Source organism: Siphateles boraxobius, unplaced genomic scaffold, assembly GCF_051911475.1.
Source record: "Siphateles boraxobius isolate OS27281-9 unplaced genomic scaffold, OSU_SipBor_1 186, whole genome shotgun sequence".
NCBI classification, from domain to species: Eukaryota; Metazoa; Chordata; class Actinopteri; order Cypriniformes; family Leuciscidae; genus Siphateles; species Siphateles boraxobius.
Genome location: NW_027508795.1, coordinates 525,001 through 545,302, shown reverse-complemented (window position 1 = coordinate 545,302; position 20,302 = coordinate 525,001). Strand labels below are relative to the sequence as shown.

The 20,302-nt window shown below is 45.0% G+C and overlaps 1 protein-coding gene across 1 annotated transcript in view; it reads right to left on the bottom strand.

Annotated features, from left to right (window-relative positions):
• The window catches only part of LOC143741306 (CUB and sushi domain-containing protein 3-like), a 323,702-nt gene that overhangs the window by 16,419 nt on the left and 286,981 nt on the right, over positions 1–20,302 (bottom strand). Inside the window, exons 52-54 of the mRNA XM_077233739.1 lie at positions 19,156–19,329; positions 15,691–15,864; positions 8,617–8,790 (exon numbers count right to left, since the gene is read on the bottom strand). Coding sequence (XP_077089854.1) covers positions 8,617–8,790; positions 15,691–15,864; positions 19,156–19,329 — 522 coding nt within the window. The remainder of the gene's footprint in view (positions 1–8,616; positions 8,791–15,690; positions 15,865–19,155; positions 19,330–20,302) is intronic.

The window sequence follows — 20,302 nt, the reverse complement described above, 5'->3', positions numbered from 1 at the left end:
ATGTTGTTAAATGAGTTTATTCCAAGCGCGCTGTATCTTTTTATGGGCATGAGCGATGCTCAATTTACAAATGAATCACTCTTTTGAGTCGATTCTGTTCAAAGACTTCATCAAACAAGTCGGCAGATCTGTCTAAATCGGTTCGCGAATCAGTCTGAATGATCTGTTCAATTCCTCGCGCACTGAATCGCGTTCAGTCATCTTCGTAAACTGTCTGTGAATGAATGATTCCACAGGACGATACATTCGATTTCATTTCATTCAGGTAATACATTTTACAACCAAACAGATCATTACGCCACAATAGCACTACTAAAAAGTATGACATTATCCGTTTTTTGGACATATACATTAATTTATAGGCTACAGAAAACGCTTAAGAGCGTCGGCGCACTGGCAAAGGTTAACAGGTTAAATAAGCTAGCATTGTGTACAGTTTATGAAATGAACACCCGCCATCCCGCGGTAATGTGTGTGTATTGCGCAGGGGCATAGTCACACGAATAGTTTACATTGATTGAAAACGAATTTGTTTAAAAAGGAGGAGGCTATTGCCGGTAAAGTCAGGTTCACATAAAATCATTATGACATTATTTTATATTATCCAATTAGCCTACTACGTTAAAAAAAACGGCGAAAACATGTTACTTGTTCAACTAATAAACAGTTTGTTTGATGACAAATCGCTAAAGATGAAATTGGCCTCTCTTTCTGTCATTGTGAGTGTGCGTTTTTTTTCCCCGACCGATATTCGACTTTTGCTCCTCGATTGTCGAATGGCATTTTTGGCAGAAATTCACATCCCTACGCGAGGCGAACTATTCTCAAAGACTTACTTTTAGTCATTATTTGGGTAGCACACATATTCTGAATGTCTTCGGCAGAATTCAGATGAGCCATTTTAATCTAGATTAATTCCAAGATTACAGTGAGAATAATCTAGATTAAAAAAATTAATCTATGCCCACCTCTAATATACTTACATACTGTCACGGGTGGTGTATGGCAGGAAGCACGAGGAGACTAGGAATTCAAATAAACAATAAACTTTACTATAAATCAAAACAACAAACAGGTACAGGCAGACAGAGCGGATGCAAACACCAGTTAACATAGACGAGAACCGACAAAGACAGACTGAACAGAAGAACCTAAATACAGAGACAAATGAACCATAATGATGTGAAGACAGGTGACACAGATGATGATAACGAGGAACAGGCTGGTAAGTGAGGGAGTGAGTTCAGGTGTGGAGACAAGGAGGATTCTGGGAAGTGTAGTGCAGACAAGGACAGACAGGTGCAGACGAGGACTGTGACATTACTCCCCCCTCCCGGTAGGCGTGACCTCACGCTTTAAAACAGGGGTGGGAGGGTGGGCATCCTGGAGTCTGTAACGGGAAGGCGGACCGGGTGCAGGAGGATGGACTCCAGGATGGACCAGGCGGCCATGGCGGAGCAGGACGTGGGCGTGGCCATGGCGGAGCAGGACGTGGGCGTGGCCATGGCGGAGCAGGACGGGGGCGTGGCCATGGCGGAGCAGGACTTGGGCGTGGCCAGGGCGGAGCAGGACGCGGGCGTGGCTGAGCAGACGAAACCTCGGGCGTCCAGGGTGGAGCTGTCGGACCCTCGGGCATCCAGGGCGGTGGGGACCCTTCGGGCGGCCATGGCGGTGCGGACCCTTCGGGCGGCCATGGCGGTGAGGACCCTTCGGGCGGCCATGGCGAGGGCCTATGGCCCCCCCCAAAAAAATTAAAGGGGAGAGTGACAGAGTCATTACCAGTCTCTGGGCTGGACGGAACCAGCGGTGAAGGGGTCTCTGGGTTGGACGGGACCAGCGGTGAAGGGGTCTCTGGGCTGGACGGGACCAGCGGCAAAGGGGTCTCTGGGCTGGACGGGACCAGCGGCAAAGGGGTCTCTGGGCTGGACGGGACCAGCGGCGAAGGAAGCTCAGGGCTGGACTGGACCAGCGGCAAAGGAAGCTCAGGGCTGGACTGGACCAGCGGCGAAGGAAGCTCAGGGCTGGACGGGACCAGCGGCGAAGGAAGCTCAGGGCTGGACGGGACCAGCGGCAAAGGGGTCTCTGGGCTGGACGGGACCAGCGGCGAAGGAAGCTCAGGGCTGGACTGGACCAGCGGCAAAGGAAGCTCAGGGCTGGACTGGACCAGCGGCGAAGGAAGCTCAGGGCTGGACTGGACCAGCGGCGAAGGAAGCTCAGGGCTGGACGGGACCAGCGGCGAAGGAAGCTCAGGGCTGGACGGGACCAGCGGCGAAGGAAGCTCAGGGCTGGACGGGACCAGCGGCGAAGGAAGCTCAGGGCTGGACGGGACCAGCGGCGAAGGAAGCTCAGGGCTGGACGGGACCAGCGGCGAAGGAAGCTCAGGGCTGGACGGGACCAGCGGCGAAGGAAGCTCAGGGCTGGACAGGACCAGCGGCGAAGGAAGCTCAGGGCTGGACGGGACCAGCGGCGAAGGAAGCTCAGGGCTGGGTTCATGGGCTGAAATGAATGTGTGTGCTGCCCACACACACACAACAGCCATGGATCCCACAAGTAGCACTGCGTCATCCAGAGCTGGCTGGACGGTCTCTGGCTGGACGGTCTCTGGCTGGACGGTCTCTGGCTGGACGGTCTCTGGCTGGACGGTCTCTGGCTGGACGGTCTCTGGCTGGACGGTCTCTGGCTGGACGGTCTCTGGCTGGACGGTCTCTGGCTGGACGGTCTCTGGCTGGACGGTCTCTGGCTGGACGGTCTCTGGCTGGACGGTCTCTGGCTGGACGGTCTCTGGCTGGACGGTCTCTGGCTGGACGGTCTCTGGCTGGACGGTCTCTGGCTGGACGGTCTCTGGCTGGACGGTCTCTGGGACTATGGCCTTCCTGACAGCACGTGCTGATATAAGTGGGGGATCGGCGATGCAGGAAACCAGTCCTGGACGTCCATATACCGATCCGGTGGCTGGTTTGATGGTGGGCGTGATGGAGATGGCTGGAGACGGTGATTGTGTGGCAATGTCATCCGCCTCACCAATGGTGAAGGTTGAGCCACACAACCACAGCACATGATCTAGGTACCGGGCAAACGAACCTGGGTTTGCCGTTGCTGGAGCTTGCTGGTACAAAGGTTCATCCAGACCACCTTTGTTCATCCAGACCACACCAGAATACGGTCTTCAGCGCATCGTCAGTCCAGTCCACGAGGTGGGATATTTCAAGGAATTTTGCCACATATTCCTCAATTGGGCTACCGTCTTGAAAACAATGGACCAGACGATCGGCTGGGGTGAATGGAGAGTGAGCTGGGTTAACCGGGGTGAGAAGAATTCCCATGCTGACTCTTTACTTGGTCGGTTCTTCTGTCACGGGTGGTGTATGGCAGGAAGCACGAGGAGACGAGGAATTCAAATAAACAATAAACTTTACTATAAATCAAAACAACAAACAGGTACAGGCAGACAGAGCGGATGCAAACACCAGTTAACATAGACGAGAACCGACCAAGACAGACTGAACAGAAGAACCTAAATACAGAGACAAATGAACCATAATGATGTGAAGACAGGTGACACAGATGATGATAACGAGGAACAGGCTGGTAAGTGAGGGAGTGAGTTCAGGTGTGGAGACAAGGAGGATTCTGGGAAGTGTAGTGCAGACAAGGACAGACAGGTGCAGACGAGGACTGTGACACATACAGTAGTCAATATTTGATCAAAACCTTTCATTAAAGTTACACATGAATTTTGAACAATACGTGTTCTTATCTTAGGACAATTTTTATTAACTTCTTTGATCCACTTCATATGTCGACTACTGTATATATATTAATGAAAAAATACTGAACATATATATATATATTCAGAATTTTTTCATTAATAAAAAAGTTCAACAGAACAGCATTTATTTGTAACACTATAAATTACTTTACTGTCACTTTTGTTCAATTTAATGCACGCTTGCTGAATAAAAGTATTAATTTAAATGATTACATGAATAAAAGTATGAATTTAAATTATTACATTTTTCAAGATTGATAATTGATAAAAACAGTTTTCAACACTGATAATAATCATAAATGTTTCTTGAGCATCAAATCATCATATTATAGTGATTTCTGAAGGATCATGTGACACTGAAGACTGGAGTAATGATGCTGAAAATTCAGCTTTGATCACAGGAATAAATTAAACTGCACTATATATTCACATAGAAAACAGCTGTTTATATAATAATTATATTTCACAATTTTTCCAGTATATTTGCTCAAATAAATGCAGTCTAATATTTCACCCATAAGAGAGTTTGTGTGTGTGTGTAAATAATATTTCACTGTTTTTACTGTAATTTTGCTCAAATAAATGCAGCATTGGTAAAAAAAGTGTTTTTGAGCAGTTACAATATTTACAATAATCTTAAGCTATTTTATCATTGTAAACTTGCTGCATAACAAAAGTAAAAACAAAAAACAGCATTACAATAGAGCATCTTCACCCGTTCGGTGAGATAAACCATTTATTTGTCCATTATTCTTGGACAAACGCACATTCCAGTCATGTGATCAAGCCATCATCACTGTTGATCTCTTCATGCGTTCTGTTCCCGGAGTCAAACACTCCAGACGATCCTCTGAGACACTCATAATCACGCCGCTAACAAAGCAGAGATTAGCTAAAAACATACATCTCATCTTCTGATCAAGGGCTAATCTGTGGCTAAACAGGGCCAGAGGCTCTCAGAGATGAAATCGGTCATTTCTATTTCAACCGCGGCCTAAAAGTCATTTCCATCAGCGCCACAGTCTTTAACTCTCGCTATAATAGAGGCTTTCTCACAGGGTTGTTATAGGAACGAGACACCAGGATAGTTTGAAATTAGAATATCGTGCAAAAGTTTATGATTTTGGCTTACAGCTTATAAAACCCCAAATTCAAAATTAGAAAATTAGAATATCACATGAAATCAATAAAAAATGCATTTTAAATACAGAAATGTCGGACTTCTGAAAAGTATAATCATGCATACGTACAGTATATAGTTATATACTAAATATATTAGTTTCATCTTTTAATTTGAATTACTGAAATACATGAACTGTTGCACAATATTCACATTTTTTGGGTTTCAGCTGTAATTGTTCCACAGGAACGTTTTCCCGGTTGCGTTCGGAGCATTCACAACTCTGAAGTGACGTTGTTACGATGTCATCATGAAATAAATAAATAAATTGCAATGAAAAGTTTACTTGTCCTACATTTATCAGTCATCATTCATCTGTAAAATAACACTGAGATCATTATTCACAAATATCATAAAATGTCTATATTATATGAATCTACAGTCATCATAAGATAAGTGCCCGAATCAAGATGGCGACATCTTTAGTCCAGCCCCTAGTTATCTTTGTACATTTTATTTAACTGAAACTTAAATTATAGACAGAAATCCTGTCTGGCACCCAAACATATAATGAGTGTGGGAAACATTACAACATAAGACACGCTTGTTGTTGTTCCATGGGAGCTTATTTCGGAAATATAATGTATGGTAGTCAATGGCGATAGACAACAAATATTTGTATCCCGTTTGAATTGTGCCCTGAATTACACATATGACGTTTGTCAATTTAAAATATACATTTTAAAGTCAAGAAAGTGGCAGTTTGATGTAAAACTTTTGAGGTATAAGACTGTGAAAATACGTAATTACAAACGCATGTGACGTCATACCTTTTCTCTCAATGAATGAAGCAAACTTTCCTGAAGCTAACGCCTGTCATGTTTTCTATAGTCTAACGTTATAATCGGAACGTTACGGGGTGTTGTGTAAATAATTGTGCTATAATGGTTAGGCCATTGGACCCACATTCCCCCATGGACATTAAGCTGCGACCCTTTTGAAAAAAAAGGAATTTTATCTTATATATATATATATATAATAATATATATATATAATTTTTTTTTTTTTTTTTTTTTTTGAAAGATAAACCATTAAATGGCACTTTCTGGAGAGTTTTGTGCAAAGAAATATAGAAAAAAACTAGGTCTAGCAAGTCTTATATTTCTGTAATTCACACAGATCAAACACAAATATGCTGACTGAATAGATTGCTAGTTGAGAAACACTGCTTTAATTAATGTTTTTATGATGACTTTGTGAAAGGTTAAAACAGCATGAGCCGTCTTCCTGCTGGCCAGTAAGTTATTTGTCACATTTCATTCTGTAACAAATAGATCTGTATTATGCTATTGTTTTTGATAGTGTTATACATTTCTTACAGATAATCACGATAATCATTGCGTTTGTCTTACTGAATGTGGTAGCTTTATGCAATTACAGTTTGTCTATAAGCTTTTTTTTTAATTAATGCCGACAGTAAAATGTTGCCAGATATTGCTACGAAAAACAATCAAAACAAAATAATAATAACAATCCGAAATAAGTTCAAAGCTTGTGTTTTGGAAATAAGATTAATATATCACTAAACCTAACATGCAACTTTCCACATAACTTCCTAAAGTGTCACATTAAATCAGAAAAACAGGTGCAGGAGACTACTGTCACCTTTCCCTTAGGTGGATCTGGCAACACGGAGGCTGCACCCGCGCCCTCACTCACAACGCGCTCTAAGCCCCGTTCACTGCGCTAGCTTCTCGCAACAACATGAACTGCAAACACTCATATGAGGTGGTTTAAACACGGCTAATTAATCATTCAGAGAGCTTGACATTTTATTTTTGAATGTAAAAAAATTACCGAGGTCCGGTGACCTCATAGCTGGCTACGGCCATGCACACACACGAGCTTGGTGACGTACATAGTGCGAGAAGAGAGATGTAGTTCATTGGGCGATTTTCACATAAAACTAAATGTTACTCTTCTGTTTTATGACTGTAACTGTGCAATTACATAACTAACTGTCATTAGAGTATTAGTAGACTCTCAGCTTAATATCTGCCAACTCTTCTCCTGACTATACGTAACTTTACACGTACATGTTCATTTACATTTACATTTTACAGTTATGAATTTGGCAGACGCTTTTATCCAAAGTGACTTACATTGCATTTCAAGCTACACATTTACATTTTTATCAGTTCTTGCTTTCCCCGGAAATCGAACCCATGACCTTGGTGTTGCAAGTGCCAGCGCTCTACTGTTTGAGCTACAGGAAAGATATTCTACTTATTCTAAACTTATTCTAACCCTATTCCAACATATTCCAACCCAAACCCTACAAGTCTACCAACACTCAAGTCAAGTTAACTTCATTTATACAGCGCTTTTAACAATATAGAGTTTCAAAGCAGCTTTACAGCGATAATAGGAGATTACAGTAACAGAGATTGTTTTGGCTTTACAGCAGCTCTAGAATAAAGTTATTGTCCAAAAAATATTAGTTTTGTTTGATTCACTTCCGTTGCAAATTTCATTAGTTATTAACTTAGTTATTAACCGTTAACACAACACCGTTTCAACTGAAAACAGAAAACCCTTAATGCGCTCCGGCCGCCCATTTGCACGATAACAGTATTTAGTGCTCGAGAACGCAAACCTTGAAACAGGTTCCAAGCTAAAATTTCTGAAGAAAATATATCATCTCCGCATTAACTTCAAAAACGCGAATCTGTGAAAACGCTGACAAGCATGCACATGAGTAATACATGAGTATTACGTGTTTAGTCTATAGTCTACACGCTAATGAGAGTTAGTAGTAGTGGTCGACCGATATATAGCCAAGGCCGATATTTGGCATTTTTAAAATATCGGCATCGGCCAATCAGTTTTTCTGATTGGCCGATGTGTTAAAAGCGGGACTTTTATTTTGACGGCGCTCCAGACTTTTATTTTGACGGGCGGCGCCGAGAACATCAGCGCCTGATCACACAGCGCTCGCTCACGTTCTCCGTCTTCATTAGTGTACGATCTTCTGTCACTCATACAGTATCTGATACTTTGTCAGACAGAACTGGTAAACAAAGAACAATCTTGTGAAGTGTGTATTTGTAGCCGATATAAACGTGTTCCTGCGAGTGTCGGTCCGTGTGAAGCGAGTGGATGTGAACAGAAGATCAGCTTCACTGGAGATGCGATCGAAGAATATGCTGTGCTATATCCAGGTGCCCATTGTGTCGTATTCATATCGTCTCACTGTGTGCTGTATGTAAAAATAGCATTACCTTGTCTTTATTTGAAAAAATATGATTACCAGTGCGCACGAAATTATCAGATTACTGAGTGCCGTTACAGTGTTTACCTCCTTTTTATTCACATATTTATATATTTTTAAACAATTACTTTATTTGTGAAAAATAATGTAATGGGATTGCAGATTCAAGAAGTTGCCATCTAAAGTATAAGCATGCTTATTTTAAGGATTTGTTTTCTAATTTATTTATAATTTATTAAATATTGATTAAAATAAATATAAAGTATATATAAAAATATCGGCTTTATATCGGCCACCCTGCTCTCTAAGATATCGGCATCGGCCATCAAAAAACAAATATCGGTCGACCACTAGTTAGTAGACATGTAGGCGCAAGGTTTCTTCAACAGATTGTGTTAAAGGGACCATCAAAATAAAGTGAAACCGTCCGGTTAAACAGAGCGGATGGGTCCAAACCTCTGCATGTCGGCGGCTGGCGGCTCCACTGGCGGTCCGACTGGCACTGCGCTCGAGACGGGCCTTCCAGAATATAGCCGTTATTGCAGAAGAAGTTCACCACGTCATTCAGGTTGAAGCCGTCGCCAACCGTGCGACCGTAGATCGGGCTGCCTGGATGACCACAGCTAACGGCTGAAACACAAACCAGGAAAACGACCGTCAAACGTTTGAATAAACCAGCTCATACTTTAAAGTCCCCCTGTAGTCAATCATTTTATCCCTTAAAACTCACTAAAATTACATATTTAAATATTTTTTCCTTGAAAATAGTTTGAACGTAACTCGACACCCTTGCCTCATTTAGTATACGCGGCTCTATGAATATGCAAATGAGCCCCGCCTCCACTCACTCACTCAGCTCAGAGATCCACTCGTTGACGATCACACGTTGATCTGATTGATTACAAGGTAGTTTGTGACGTCAGAAACACCAGTGATTTCAAAGCGTGTTTTTGAGACTGTCTTTGGTTCACTGCAGTTTTAAGGAGAACATACTCAGCAATGCTGTCGACTTATGAATTTACACATGGTTTGTCTTAAAGCGTATTAAAAACACCACATAGACATATAAACAACATTAAAAACGTCTCGGTTACGTATGTAACCCTCGTTCCCTGAGTAGGGAACGGAGACGTTACGTCGGATGACGACGAATGGGGGTTTCGCTTAGAACACCTATCGACTTCGAGTATTACAAAACGAGCCAATGGCGATGAAATGCCATGGGTCTGCGGAATTTGCATAGCGTATCTCCGCCCCACCGCATGGGTATAAAGGAGGACGCCGGCAACATGCAGGTATGTCTTCGCTGAGGAGCCGAGACTGAACTCAGGCGTCTGCCCAGCGGTACAGCGGAAGTGGCAGGGAGACGTAACGTCTCCGTTCCCTACTCAGGGAACGAGGGTTACATACGTAACCGAGACGTTCCCTTTCGTAGTCACTCCGAGTTACGTCGGATGACGACGAATGGGGGTCCCCGTGAAATCACGCCACCTTCACAGCTGTCTTCCAGTGCCCTGCGAAAGTCTGATCCCCCTGTCGTGATACTGGCACAGACGAAGGAGTCCTACTTAACACAGGAATACCAAGGTACACTGGGAAGCATATCTCAGAGGAGATATGCCGCAGCATGCCTACCCGTAGGGAGGACTTAAGATACACATATGGCCGGAGGGCTACATATGGAGGAACACTGGAGTGACCAGCCCGAGGGGTGGCAACTTTCAACTCCAGGAGGGCAAGATGGCTTGCCAAGGGAAAGACACATGCTCAAGGAGGCTTACAGTGGAAATACACATGTGGGGGTTACTCAGGGAGGAATAGGCAATAGACACTGGCGCCAGCGTCAACAGTGCAGGAGGAACTCAGGGCTTCAAAGAGGAAGGCTCACCTGAGGAATAATCGCACGTATCCAGTCCGTGGAGTGGAATGGCGAGCAAGCGAAGACACCTGAGCGGGTCCAGCACGAGAGGACACAGGCTCCACTCGGAGATTATAGAATCTGGCGAATGTGTTGGGTGTCGCCCAGCCTGCAGCTCTACAAATGTCTGCCAGCGAGGCGCCATGTGCTAGAGCCCAAGAGGAAGCCATACTCTGAGTGGAGTGGGCTGTCACACCAAGGGGGCACGGTCGGCCTTGCTGTTGGTAAGCCAAAGCAATGGCGTCCACTATCCAGTGAGACAACCTCTGCTTTGAGAGAGCCTTTCCCTTCAGTCTCCCACCATAACAGACAAAGAGCTGGTCTGAGGTCCTGAAACACTGCGTTCTGTCTACGTAAGCGCGGAGAGCGCGTACTGGACAGAGCAGTGCCAAGGCTGGGTCTGCCTCCTCCCGGGGCAGCGCTTGCAGGTCCACCACCTGGTCCCGGAAGGGAGTGGTGGGAACCTGGGCACATATCCAGGCCGGGGTCTCAGGATCACGTGAGAGTGATCGGGCCCGAATTCCAGGCACGCTTCGTCAACGGAGAATGCGTGCAGGTCCCCTACCCTCTTGATGGAGGCCAATGCAACCAGGAGCGCTGTCTTCATAGACAGGAACTTAAGCTCAACTGGTTGCAGAGGCTCAAAGGGAGCCCTCTGCAGGGCATTTAAGACCACTGAGAGGTCCCAAGAGGGAACGAGAGGAGGGCGAGGAGGATTCAGTCTCCTCGCTCCTCTCAGGAACCTGACGATCAGGTCGTGCTTCCCCAGAGACTTACCTTGAACTGCTTCGTGATATGCGGCGATAGCGGCCACATACACCTTCAGGGTGGAGGGAGACAGCCTTCGCTCCAACCCATCTTGCAGGAAGGAAAGCACGACAGAGATCGAGCATCTCCTGGGGTCTTCTCGACGAGAAGAGCACCAGTTGACGAAGAGGTTCCACTTCAACGCATAGACATGTCTCGTGGACGATGCTCTAGCGGAAGTGATGGTAGCCGCCACCGCTGGTGGCAGGGTACTCAAACCTGCCTCGTCCCGTCCAGGAGCCACACGTGGAGCCTCCAGAGATCGGGTCGAGGGTGCCAAAGGGTGCCCCGTCTCTGAGAAAGGAGATCCTTCCTCAGAGGAATTGGCCAAGGAGGTGCTGTCGCGAGGAGTACCAGTTCGGAGAACCAGGTCCGGGTGGGCCAATACGGCGCAACCAGAATGAGCTGCTCCTCGTCCTCCTTGATCTTGCACAAGGTCTGTGCGAGAAGGCTCACTGGGGGAAACGCATATTTGCGTAGGCCCCGCGGCCAGCTGTGCGCCAGTGCATCCGTGCCGAGAGAGCCCTCGGTCAGGGAATAGAACAGGGCGCAATGGGTCGAGTCGTGAGAGGCAAACAGATCTATCTGTGCGTCCCCGAACTGGTCCCAAATCAGCTGAACCGACTGGGGATGGAGTCTCCATTCGCCGGAGATGGGCCGAAACCGTGACAGCTCGTCGGCTGCAAAGTTCCGATCTCCCGGAATGTAGATAGCACGAAGGGACCTCAGGTGCTTCTGACTCCATAAGAGGAGGTGGCGTGCGAGTTGCGACATACGGCGGGAGCGTAGACCACCCTGACGGTTGATGTACGCTACAGTCGCGGTATTGTCTGAACGGACTAGTACGTGTTGACCCCTGAGCAACGTGAGGAAACGGTGCAGGGCAAGGCGTACTGCCAGCAACTCGAGGCAATTGACAAGCAGAAGGCGCTGGGGTCCTGTCCAGGAGCCCGCGGCAGCATGTCCGTTGCACATGGCGCCTCAGCCCGTGGAAGAGGCATCTGTGGAGACAACAACATGCCTGGAAACTCGTTCTAGGGGAACACCGGCCCGTAGAAACTGAGGTTCCACCACGGGGTGAAGGTCTGACGACAGGTCGGAGTTACTGTAACTCGGAGCGTGCCATGATGCCATGCCCACCTCGGGACTCGATCGCGAAGCCACAGCTGAAGCGGTCTCATATGAAGCAATCCGAGCGGCGTTGCCGCAGCTGCAGATGCCATATGCCCCAGGAGCCTCTGAAACAATTTCAGTGGGACCGCACTCTTGTTTAATGGCTGAGTGGAGAAGGCGACCAAGTCCATGCCGAGAAAAGAGCTCCCCTGCACGGGGCAAAGTTTACTCCTTTCCCAGTTGACCCGAAGGCCCAGACGAGCTAGGTGCCGGAGCACTGGGTCCCTGTATTCACAAACCTGGTCTCAGGAGTGAGCTTTAGACAGCCAGTCACCGAGATAGTTCAGGATGCGAACCCCGTGTTCCCATGGAGGAACAAGGGCTGCCTCAACAACCTTGTGAAGGCGCGAGGAGAATGGGCTAGCCCGAATGGGAGAACAGCGTACTGACATGCGCGCGCCCTGACAGCAGAACGTAGGTACGGTCTGAGTCGAAGGAGAACGGAGACATAAGAGTAGGCGTCTTTCAGGTCGATCGCTGCAAACCAATCCTGTGGCCGCACACATCCAGAAATGCGTTTGGCCAGGAGCATCTTGAACGGCAGCCTGAGAAGGGAGCGGTTCAGATGCATAGGTCCAGGATTGGCCGTAACCCACCAGACTTCTCCGGGACAATGAGGTAGGGACTGTTAACCCGGACCTCATCTCGGCTGGAGGGACAGTCTCAATCGCACCCTTCGCCAGTAGGGAGCAACCTCCGCTCTCATGATAGGGGCATAGCCACCAACGAAAGTGGAGCGGACTCCCGTGAAGCCGGGAGGAGACCGTGCGAACTGAATCGCATAGCCGAGCCGATGGTTCGCACGACCCAGCGGAACAGATAGGGAGCTCTAGTGCAGGCTCCCAACTGTGCCAGCGGAGTGAAGAACCACAGACGTCCCCCCGGTGGTGCAGCGAAGCGGAAATGACCAGCCCAGACGAGGGCGGCATAGCGGCCCGGTGTGGGGGCAAGGTCATAACCGCACCCTGACAAAGGAGGCCAGGGAAGGACCAGCGTTCCACGGGGGCCTGCTCTGTCAGGGGTCTGGCGACAGAGGGGGACAGGGGCGAAACGGTCCGTGGACGGCACGCCGTGTCAACCACCTCTGGGGCAGAGGGGGAAGAGGAGAGCACGGCTTGTGGGCGGCGCTCTGTGTCGTCCGAGAACTCTGTATGCTCAGAGAGGAGAGAGTCAGTTCTTCCTGAATAAGGATTCTTCCCCAGCCCTCCACCGGGGAAAGGAGTGGCCCTGCTACCAACTCCTGGAAAGAACTGAGTCTCATCTCTGAGCAGCCCATCTCAAAAGTGCCGCTTAACCCGGCGTTTAGCGGGGTGCGGGGTGCGGGGCTGGAGAGGGCTGTGGCATCCCCCTACGGTCTTCCAGAGCCAGGCCCGGGTGAACGGGCGGGGTTGGAACCGTGGGAGGGAGCCTTCGGCGGTGGGCAGACTGAGGGATCTGAGCGGACGGCGGGGCCGTCGGGCAGAATAACCTCAATCTGCTCACGGGCGGTTGAGAACTGTGGGCAGAAGCACTCAACCGCACCGCCGAAGAGGCCGACCTGGGAGATGGGGGTGTCGAGCAGACGGGTCCGCCCGACATCTTGCACATCAGACCGGTCAGCCCCAAACTGGTGAACATCACCTGACTCCGAGAGCGTACGGCCACTTTCGTCGCTCGGAGAGCAAGGTCAGTGGCGGCGCGCAGCTCACTGAAGAGCCTCGGGTCAGTCCCGCCCTCCTGCATGTCCATGAGCGTCTGGGTCAGGTAGACCAGCAGAACGGTCATGGGATGCAGTGAGGCAGCTGCCTGTCCTGTGGCACTATAGGATTTCGCCACAGATTACTGTGACGAAAAGAACTACAGGCTTGGACGGGTGCTTAGGATTGCGCCGGGAAGCACTCTGAGGACACAGTAGCATGGCAACAGAGCGTTTAACCGGGGGAACCCCAGTATACCCATGGGCAGCGGCCCCTGAGGGGAGGAAAGGCGGATGAGACCAACGAGAGGACCCGTGAACTCATCATGCACGTCCGGGAGGAAAGATATTGGGGTTTGCCGTGGACGCGTCGGCGGCCTCACCCAAAAACCAATCGTCCCGGGAAAGCATGGCCATCATCTCCGGATCAGACTCAGGCACAGCCGTATGCACACCAAAGGGTGGCAGCTGTGAAGAGTCGTCATTTCCAGAAGAATCAAGCCCACCTAGTGATGCTGCTACAGACACAGCATCATCCTCTGTAGCTTCAAATGAAAACACACGGGCCACCCGAGGGTAGACTCGTGGAATCATCAGTTCGCTAGCGGGCACCGTCATTAAAGAGGGGGGGGCTGGGGCGTGGACACAGAGTCGGCGCCTTGTTCCAGACCAACACCCTCAGGTCACCCTGTCCACCAGCCGAAGATCGGGTAGTGGATGAGGGGACTCTCACTCTTGCGAGTTCACCGAGTCTCGACCTATATATGACGCGATGATCACGTTCCCAGAGAGAACATGAGTCATCCACGAGCGCTGTTCAAGCATGATCAAAGCCCAAACACACTAGACAGCGCTCGTGCCCATCAGAGTCCGATACCAGTCCGCTGCAACCAGAAATGCACGGGCGAGCCGTCTTTAAAAAGACGTGCCGCGTTCGAGCTCTTTTATGAGAGGAGAAAAAAACTCCGCGATGTTGAAGCGCACAGGGAGACACACACACACTGGCAGATCACTGCACAGATCAGCAGGCACTGTGAGCTCGCTGCAGATCGCCGTCACACCAACACCGGAGAGAGAAGCTCGTCTCATAGAGCGAAGTCAGAGATGATTGTGGAGTGAAGAAATATTCTTGGCTCCGAAGCGAAAACATACCTGCATGTTGCCGGCGTCCTCCTTTATACCCATGCGGTGGGGCGGAGATACGCTATGCAAATTCCGCAGACCCATGGCATTTCATCGCCATTGGCTCGTTTTGTAATACTCGAAGTCGATAGGTGTTCTAAGCGAAACCCCCATTCGTCGTCATCCGACGTAACTTGGAGTGACTACGAAAGGGAACTTGATTTTCACCAAAGGGGGACTTAAATATTTGTATTTTCATTTTTCATTTTTTTCATTTTACAAAACACAAAAACACTGTAAAAAAAAAACCCAGCATTAAAATAGAGCACCTTCACCCGTTCGGTGAGATAAAACCATTTATTTGTCCATCATTATTCTTCAAATTATTCAAATGATTGAATACTGCACTGTTCAAATTCATTTGAAATCAGTATTTATAATTGTGCAGCCACGTTTTCTAGTTCAGAAGGTTGTTAAGATAATGAACGTTAAGTCAAGCGTGTCCTAACTTTATGACTGCTTGCATATTCCCATCAGTTTGTAGAAAGTCTCCAATGCTTGACGAGAAAAATTAAAATGCACCATGTATTTATGCATTTATCTAAGAAGCTATGCTTTTCGGCATCACAAATAAAACAAGGCAAACGTCCAAATCCCCCACACAAAATCAGGTAGTGTTGGTGTTTTTCCTCTTCGGATGTTTCATTGGAAACATCAGGATTTGTGTTTGATGAATCATGAGCTGATTCTGGCTTTGCCTGCATTACAAGTCAAACTAATCCTCTTGGATGTGAACCAAACGTCCCCCAGGTGTGTATTACAGCGTGTTACTCACACACACAGGACGGGAGTTGCCCGGACCAGTTGTGATCCTGTTGGCAGATTCGCACAGAGGATCCGATGAGCCGGAAACCCGGATTACACTGGTAAACTACTGTATCCCTGTAGCCGAAGTTTTCTCCGATAACCTGACCGTTCACGATCCTCTCCGGAACGCCACAGTGGCCGGCTGGGAAAAGAGCAAGGAGAATGTGTCAATACATGTGCGTCAACATTTCTATCAACCAATCAGATTTCAGGGCTCAATCAGCGGTTAGAAAAACTGAAAACACATGATCTATCAATGGATGTATAAAACATACACATAAAACACAGGGGTTATTATGACAGTCATATTCTGTTGGGTTGGTTTTACGTTAGTGCAATTATTAAACGCGATTAATCGCATTTAAAATAAAAGTTTGTGTTTACATAATATATGTGTGTGTGCACCGTGTATATTTATTTTGTGTATATATAAATACACACACATGCATTTATATATATTTAAGAAATATTTGCATGTATATATATTTAGATTATATATAAATATAAATATTTTATATATAAATAACAAATTTTTCTTAAATATATACATGCATTGTGTGTGTATTTATATATTTTGTAATTATACAAAGTACAAACATGAACATCAGCTTTGAACATGTGATTCATACTGTAGTTTCCTGTGATTAAATTGAATTAATGTGCACCTTTTGTGAAATGCACCAATATATACACAAATTTGTTTTAAAAAATGTATCAAAAGTGCATTAAATAAATGTATAATGTTACAAAAGATTCTATTTCAAAATAAATATTGTTCTTTCAATTCATAAATGACAAAATTCATCACGGTTTTCACAAAAATTTGACTGTTTTCAACATTGATAATAATCATAAATGTTTCTTGAGCATCAAATCATCATATTATAGTGATTTCTGAAGGATCATGTGACACTGAAGACTGGAGTAATGATGCTGAAAATTCAGCTTTGATCACAGGAATAAATTACACTTTACTATATATTCACATAGAAAACAGATGATTTACATTAAAATAATATTTCACAATTTTGACTGTATTTTTGCTCAAATAAATGCAGCTTTGGTGAACAGAAGAGCCCTAAAAAGTCTTTTGAACAGTTTATATATTTGTTTTATTGCTTGGACTTTGTTTCTCAGTTTTTACTTACTTGATTAATTATGTTAAATATGTTTTATCACAGAGGGTTATAAATGCAGTAAAACTAATATGGTTCCTTGCATCTCAAAATCCTATAACGAGTCTCTGAGACGTAAAGATTTTAAGCAGAATGAGAATCGCTGTTGAAGTTCCCGTGCGGAGATCGGCCTGTGATTTGATATGAATGTTATTGCAGGACTGAGTCCTATACTTGTGTAAATCACATGGTGTGCGGGGAACAGAGATATTCATGATCCACCCACAGAGAACGAGTGCAATCTCACAACAGACACTGTAATATCAACACATCCGAGGATCGACAGAAGGCATTTCAAGACTCTTTTGGAGGACAAAGTAATGTTTTACTGCGAGAGGACGTGAAGCGAGAGAAAGAGAGATGGCGAGTGGAGATGTGTCAGTGTTTTTGAGTGATGACAGGACTCAGCAGAGGCCGACACGCTTCACAGAACATCGAGTCCGCAGAGAAATCTCTTCTTCACCTCTGCCCTCTCTCACTGAAGCCGTCAGCCTGCATCATTTCAACTGAGTTTTAAAATAATCCTGTTTAACAGAAGAATTCGTGCTGAAAAACTACATTACCCATGATGCAGTATAGAACATTCCACCAATCAGAGTCAAAACATGCCAGAAGATCTGGTTAGCTCCGCCCACTTCCATGAATCACTGCGAATGATGTTATCGAGTCGATCTCCCTACACTCTCAAAACTCTTTTACAATTAAATTATATTGGTTTTATACTTATAACCAACTTTTTTTTTAAATTAGTAGTTCTTTCCCTCACTAAAGCTGTTAAGTTCTTGTATCTTTGTCTGATTTTCAAATACTTTTTTGCTTTAAATCAAAGTTTGTAGTGTTGTGGTTCTCCTGTGTCTTTGTGTGTGTGTGTGTGTGTGTGTGTGTGTGTGTGTGTGTGTGTGTGTGTGTGTGTGTGTGTGTGTGTTTGTGTGTGTGTGTGTGTGTGTGTGTGTGTGACACTGTACATGAATTGGTCATTTTCTGCTGACAATGAACCCTGATTCACCATGTGGATTTCTACTGTCCCACCTGAATTATTATGATAGTATGATAAGTAGATTGGTATGTTAACATTATATCACTCACATGGTTATTTATAAGTTCCAAAATATACAGGACCAATTTGCCATCCTGTAATACCTGAAACATTGCCACCGCATTTTTATAAAGTGCCCCTATTTTAAAGTTTCTTAATGTTGTTTTGGAGTCTCCTACAACAGGTTAACATGCATCCAAGTTCAAAAAACACTTTAATTTTCTCTAATATACAGTGTACATCACCTCATTTCTCAATGAGTCTGAAACGGCTAGTTTGAAGATTCAGTCTCTCTAAACCCCGCCTCTCTGAGAGTTGCTCTGCTCTGATTGGTCAGATGGCTCAGGTGTTGTGATTGGTCGACCGCTTAACTAAATGTTCATTAACATCTGAATTTTCTTCAGTGATATAAAGTGTGGGTTTTACAGTATCAATCTCATCAGTGGATTTGCAGAAAACAGCGTCTTCTCGACACGAACAACACGAACCAAACTCTTCCAGTCTCAGATACACTACAGTGTTTGAGGGCGGAGCTAAGAGACGCTGTTCAGCCAATCAAGACCAGAGGCTGGCATTATGCAAATGAGTTACATTGTAACAGGAAGTGAGACTGGAATTACTGACGACTCGTTTCAGCAGTTCAGAATCAATTCTTTCTTTTAAGAGACAATAACTTTATTCGTCGTGCACTTTGATCTTTTACATTCACAAACAGCTCTATTACAAACTAGAAAAGATAATATTTGAAAAAGCATAATAGGGGCACTTTAAGGTGAATTTATTGCAACCACATGTGACGTTTCTTAACTGTAAATTTAAACTATATTTTTCACAGTGCAGGAAAAACATGAAGATGCATATCTTGAGTCTCTTTGGATGAATAAATGATAAATTATAAATTTCCATCACCTAAGATGGCTTTCCCCCCACTGAGAAACACCGCAATGTTTTATGGGATTGCTTTTTCTGTCAAGGTCAAAACCGGTCTCTAAGAAGGAATAATAATGATGCTTTTGAACCGCAGCTCACTAACTCTAATCTGCATGTGAGGATACAGGTGCATGCAAAAAAAATATCAAAATGATTAAAACCACTGTTGCTATGGGAATCCAGACTAAATGCCACTGAACCCGCTCTGGCCTTTCAGGAGCCGTGTCCATTAACAGGTCACAGCGATGCTATAATGGTGATGTTGTGAAAGAGACGAGGGTTGTGGTGTTACCGAGACAGTGTGTTTCTGTCCCGCTCCAGAGACCCGAGGACAGGCATTCCCGGACACTCGAGCCCACCAGGATAAAGCCGGAGTTGCAGGTAAAGATAGCGGTTGCTCCGAAGGTCGTCTGCGTCCCAATTTTCCTTCCATTAGGAGGAGAGGGCAGCTCTCCACACGAAATGACTAAAGCAAGAGGCAATAGAGAACACAATGAGTCGACTGTGATTTAAAACACCAGTGGATAACAGGAGGAAAATATCTCGAATCTCAGAATTAAAAACGTTTACCAGGTTTAAAGCTTTAAGTTGCACTTGATAGATTTAGATTTAGTAGAAAGTATCTGACTAACTAAAGCACAAGCACACTGCAAAACATGTGCTTTCCTTAGTCATTTGCTGGATTATTATCGTTAACAAACTAAAAACATTGCTGTTCATTGAAATAAAGCTGAAATAAAATCATATAAATAGTAGTTGAAAAAAATAAACTAATCGAAAATGTTAGAAAGGTTGCCTTGGCAATTAACTGAAATAAGTTTAAGTTGAAGCACTGAAAAATATTAACTGGAAATATTTCAGGACTAAAACCTAAATAAAAATAAATTACACATAAATAGCAACATAAAAAAAACAAAAAAAGCACATAATGAAATGACTAAAAATAACACGAAAACTACAATATAAAAATAAAAGCTAATTCAAAATATTAATAAAACTATAATAAAAACTAAAATTACACTACTAATATTGTCTTGTTTTCAATCACAAATATCGAAACATTCTTAAATCATGATTAGCTAAACGACAAGATATTAAGTCTTGTTTTCTGAGAAACAATATCAAAATTAATTCAGATTATGCTTAAAATGCAAGTGGTATAAGAAAAATAAAATTTTCTTTTTTGACTCCATTGGCAGATACTTGTTCTGGTTTTGAAGTAATTTAAGTCACCATTCGTGCATTTAATTTTGATAATTTTTCTCAAAATTAATTTTTTTCTTGTCGTTTAGCTAATCTTGATTTAAGAATGCTTATATACAGTATTTGTGAATGAAAAGACAAAAATATATATATATTTTTTTGCAGTGTAAGCTTTTGTTTGATCACTTAAAAAGTTACAGAAACATAAATGATCTGATTGTTACATTTAAAAAGAT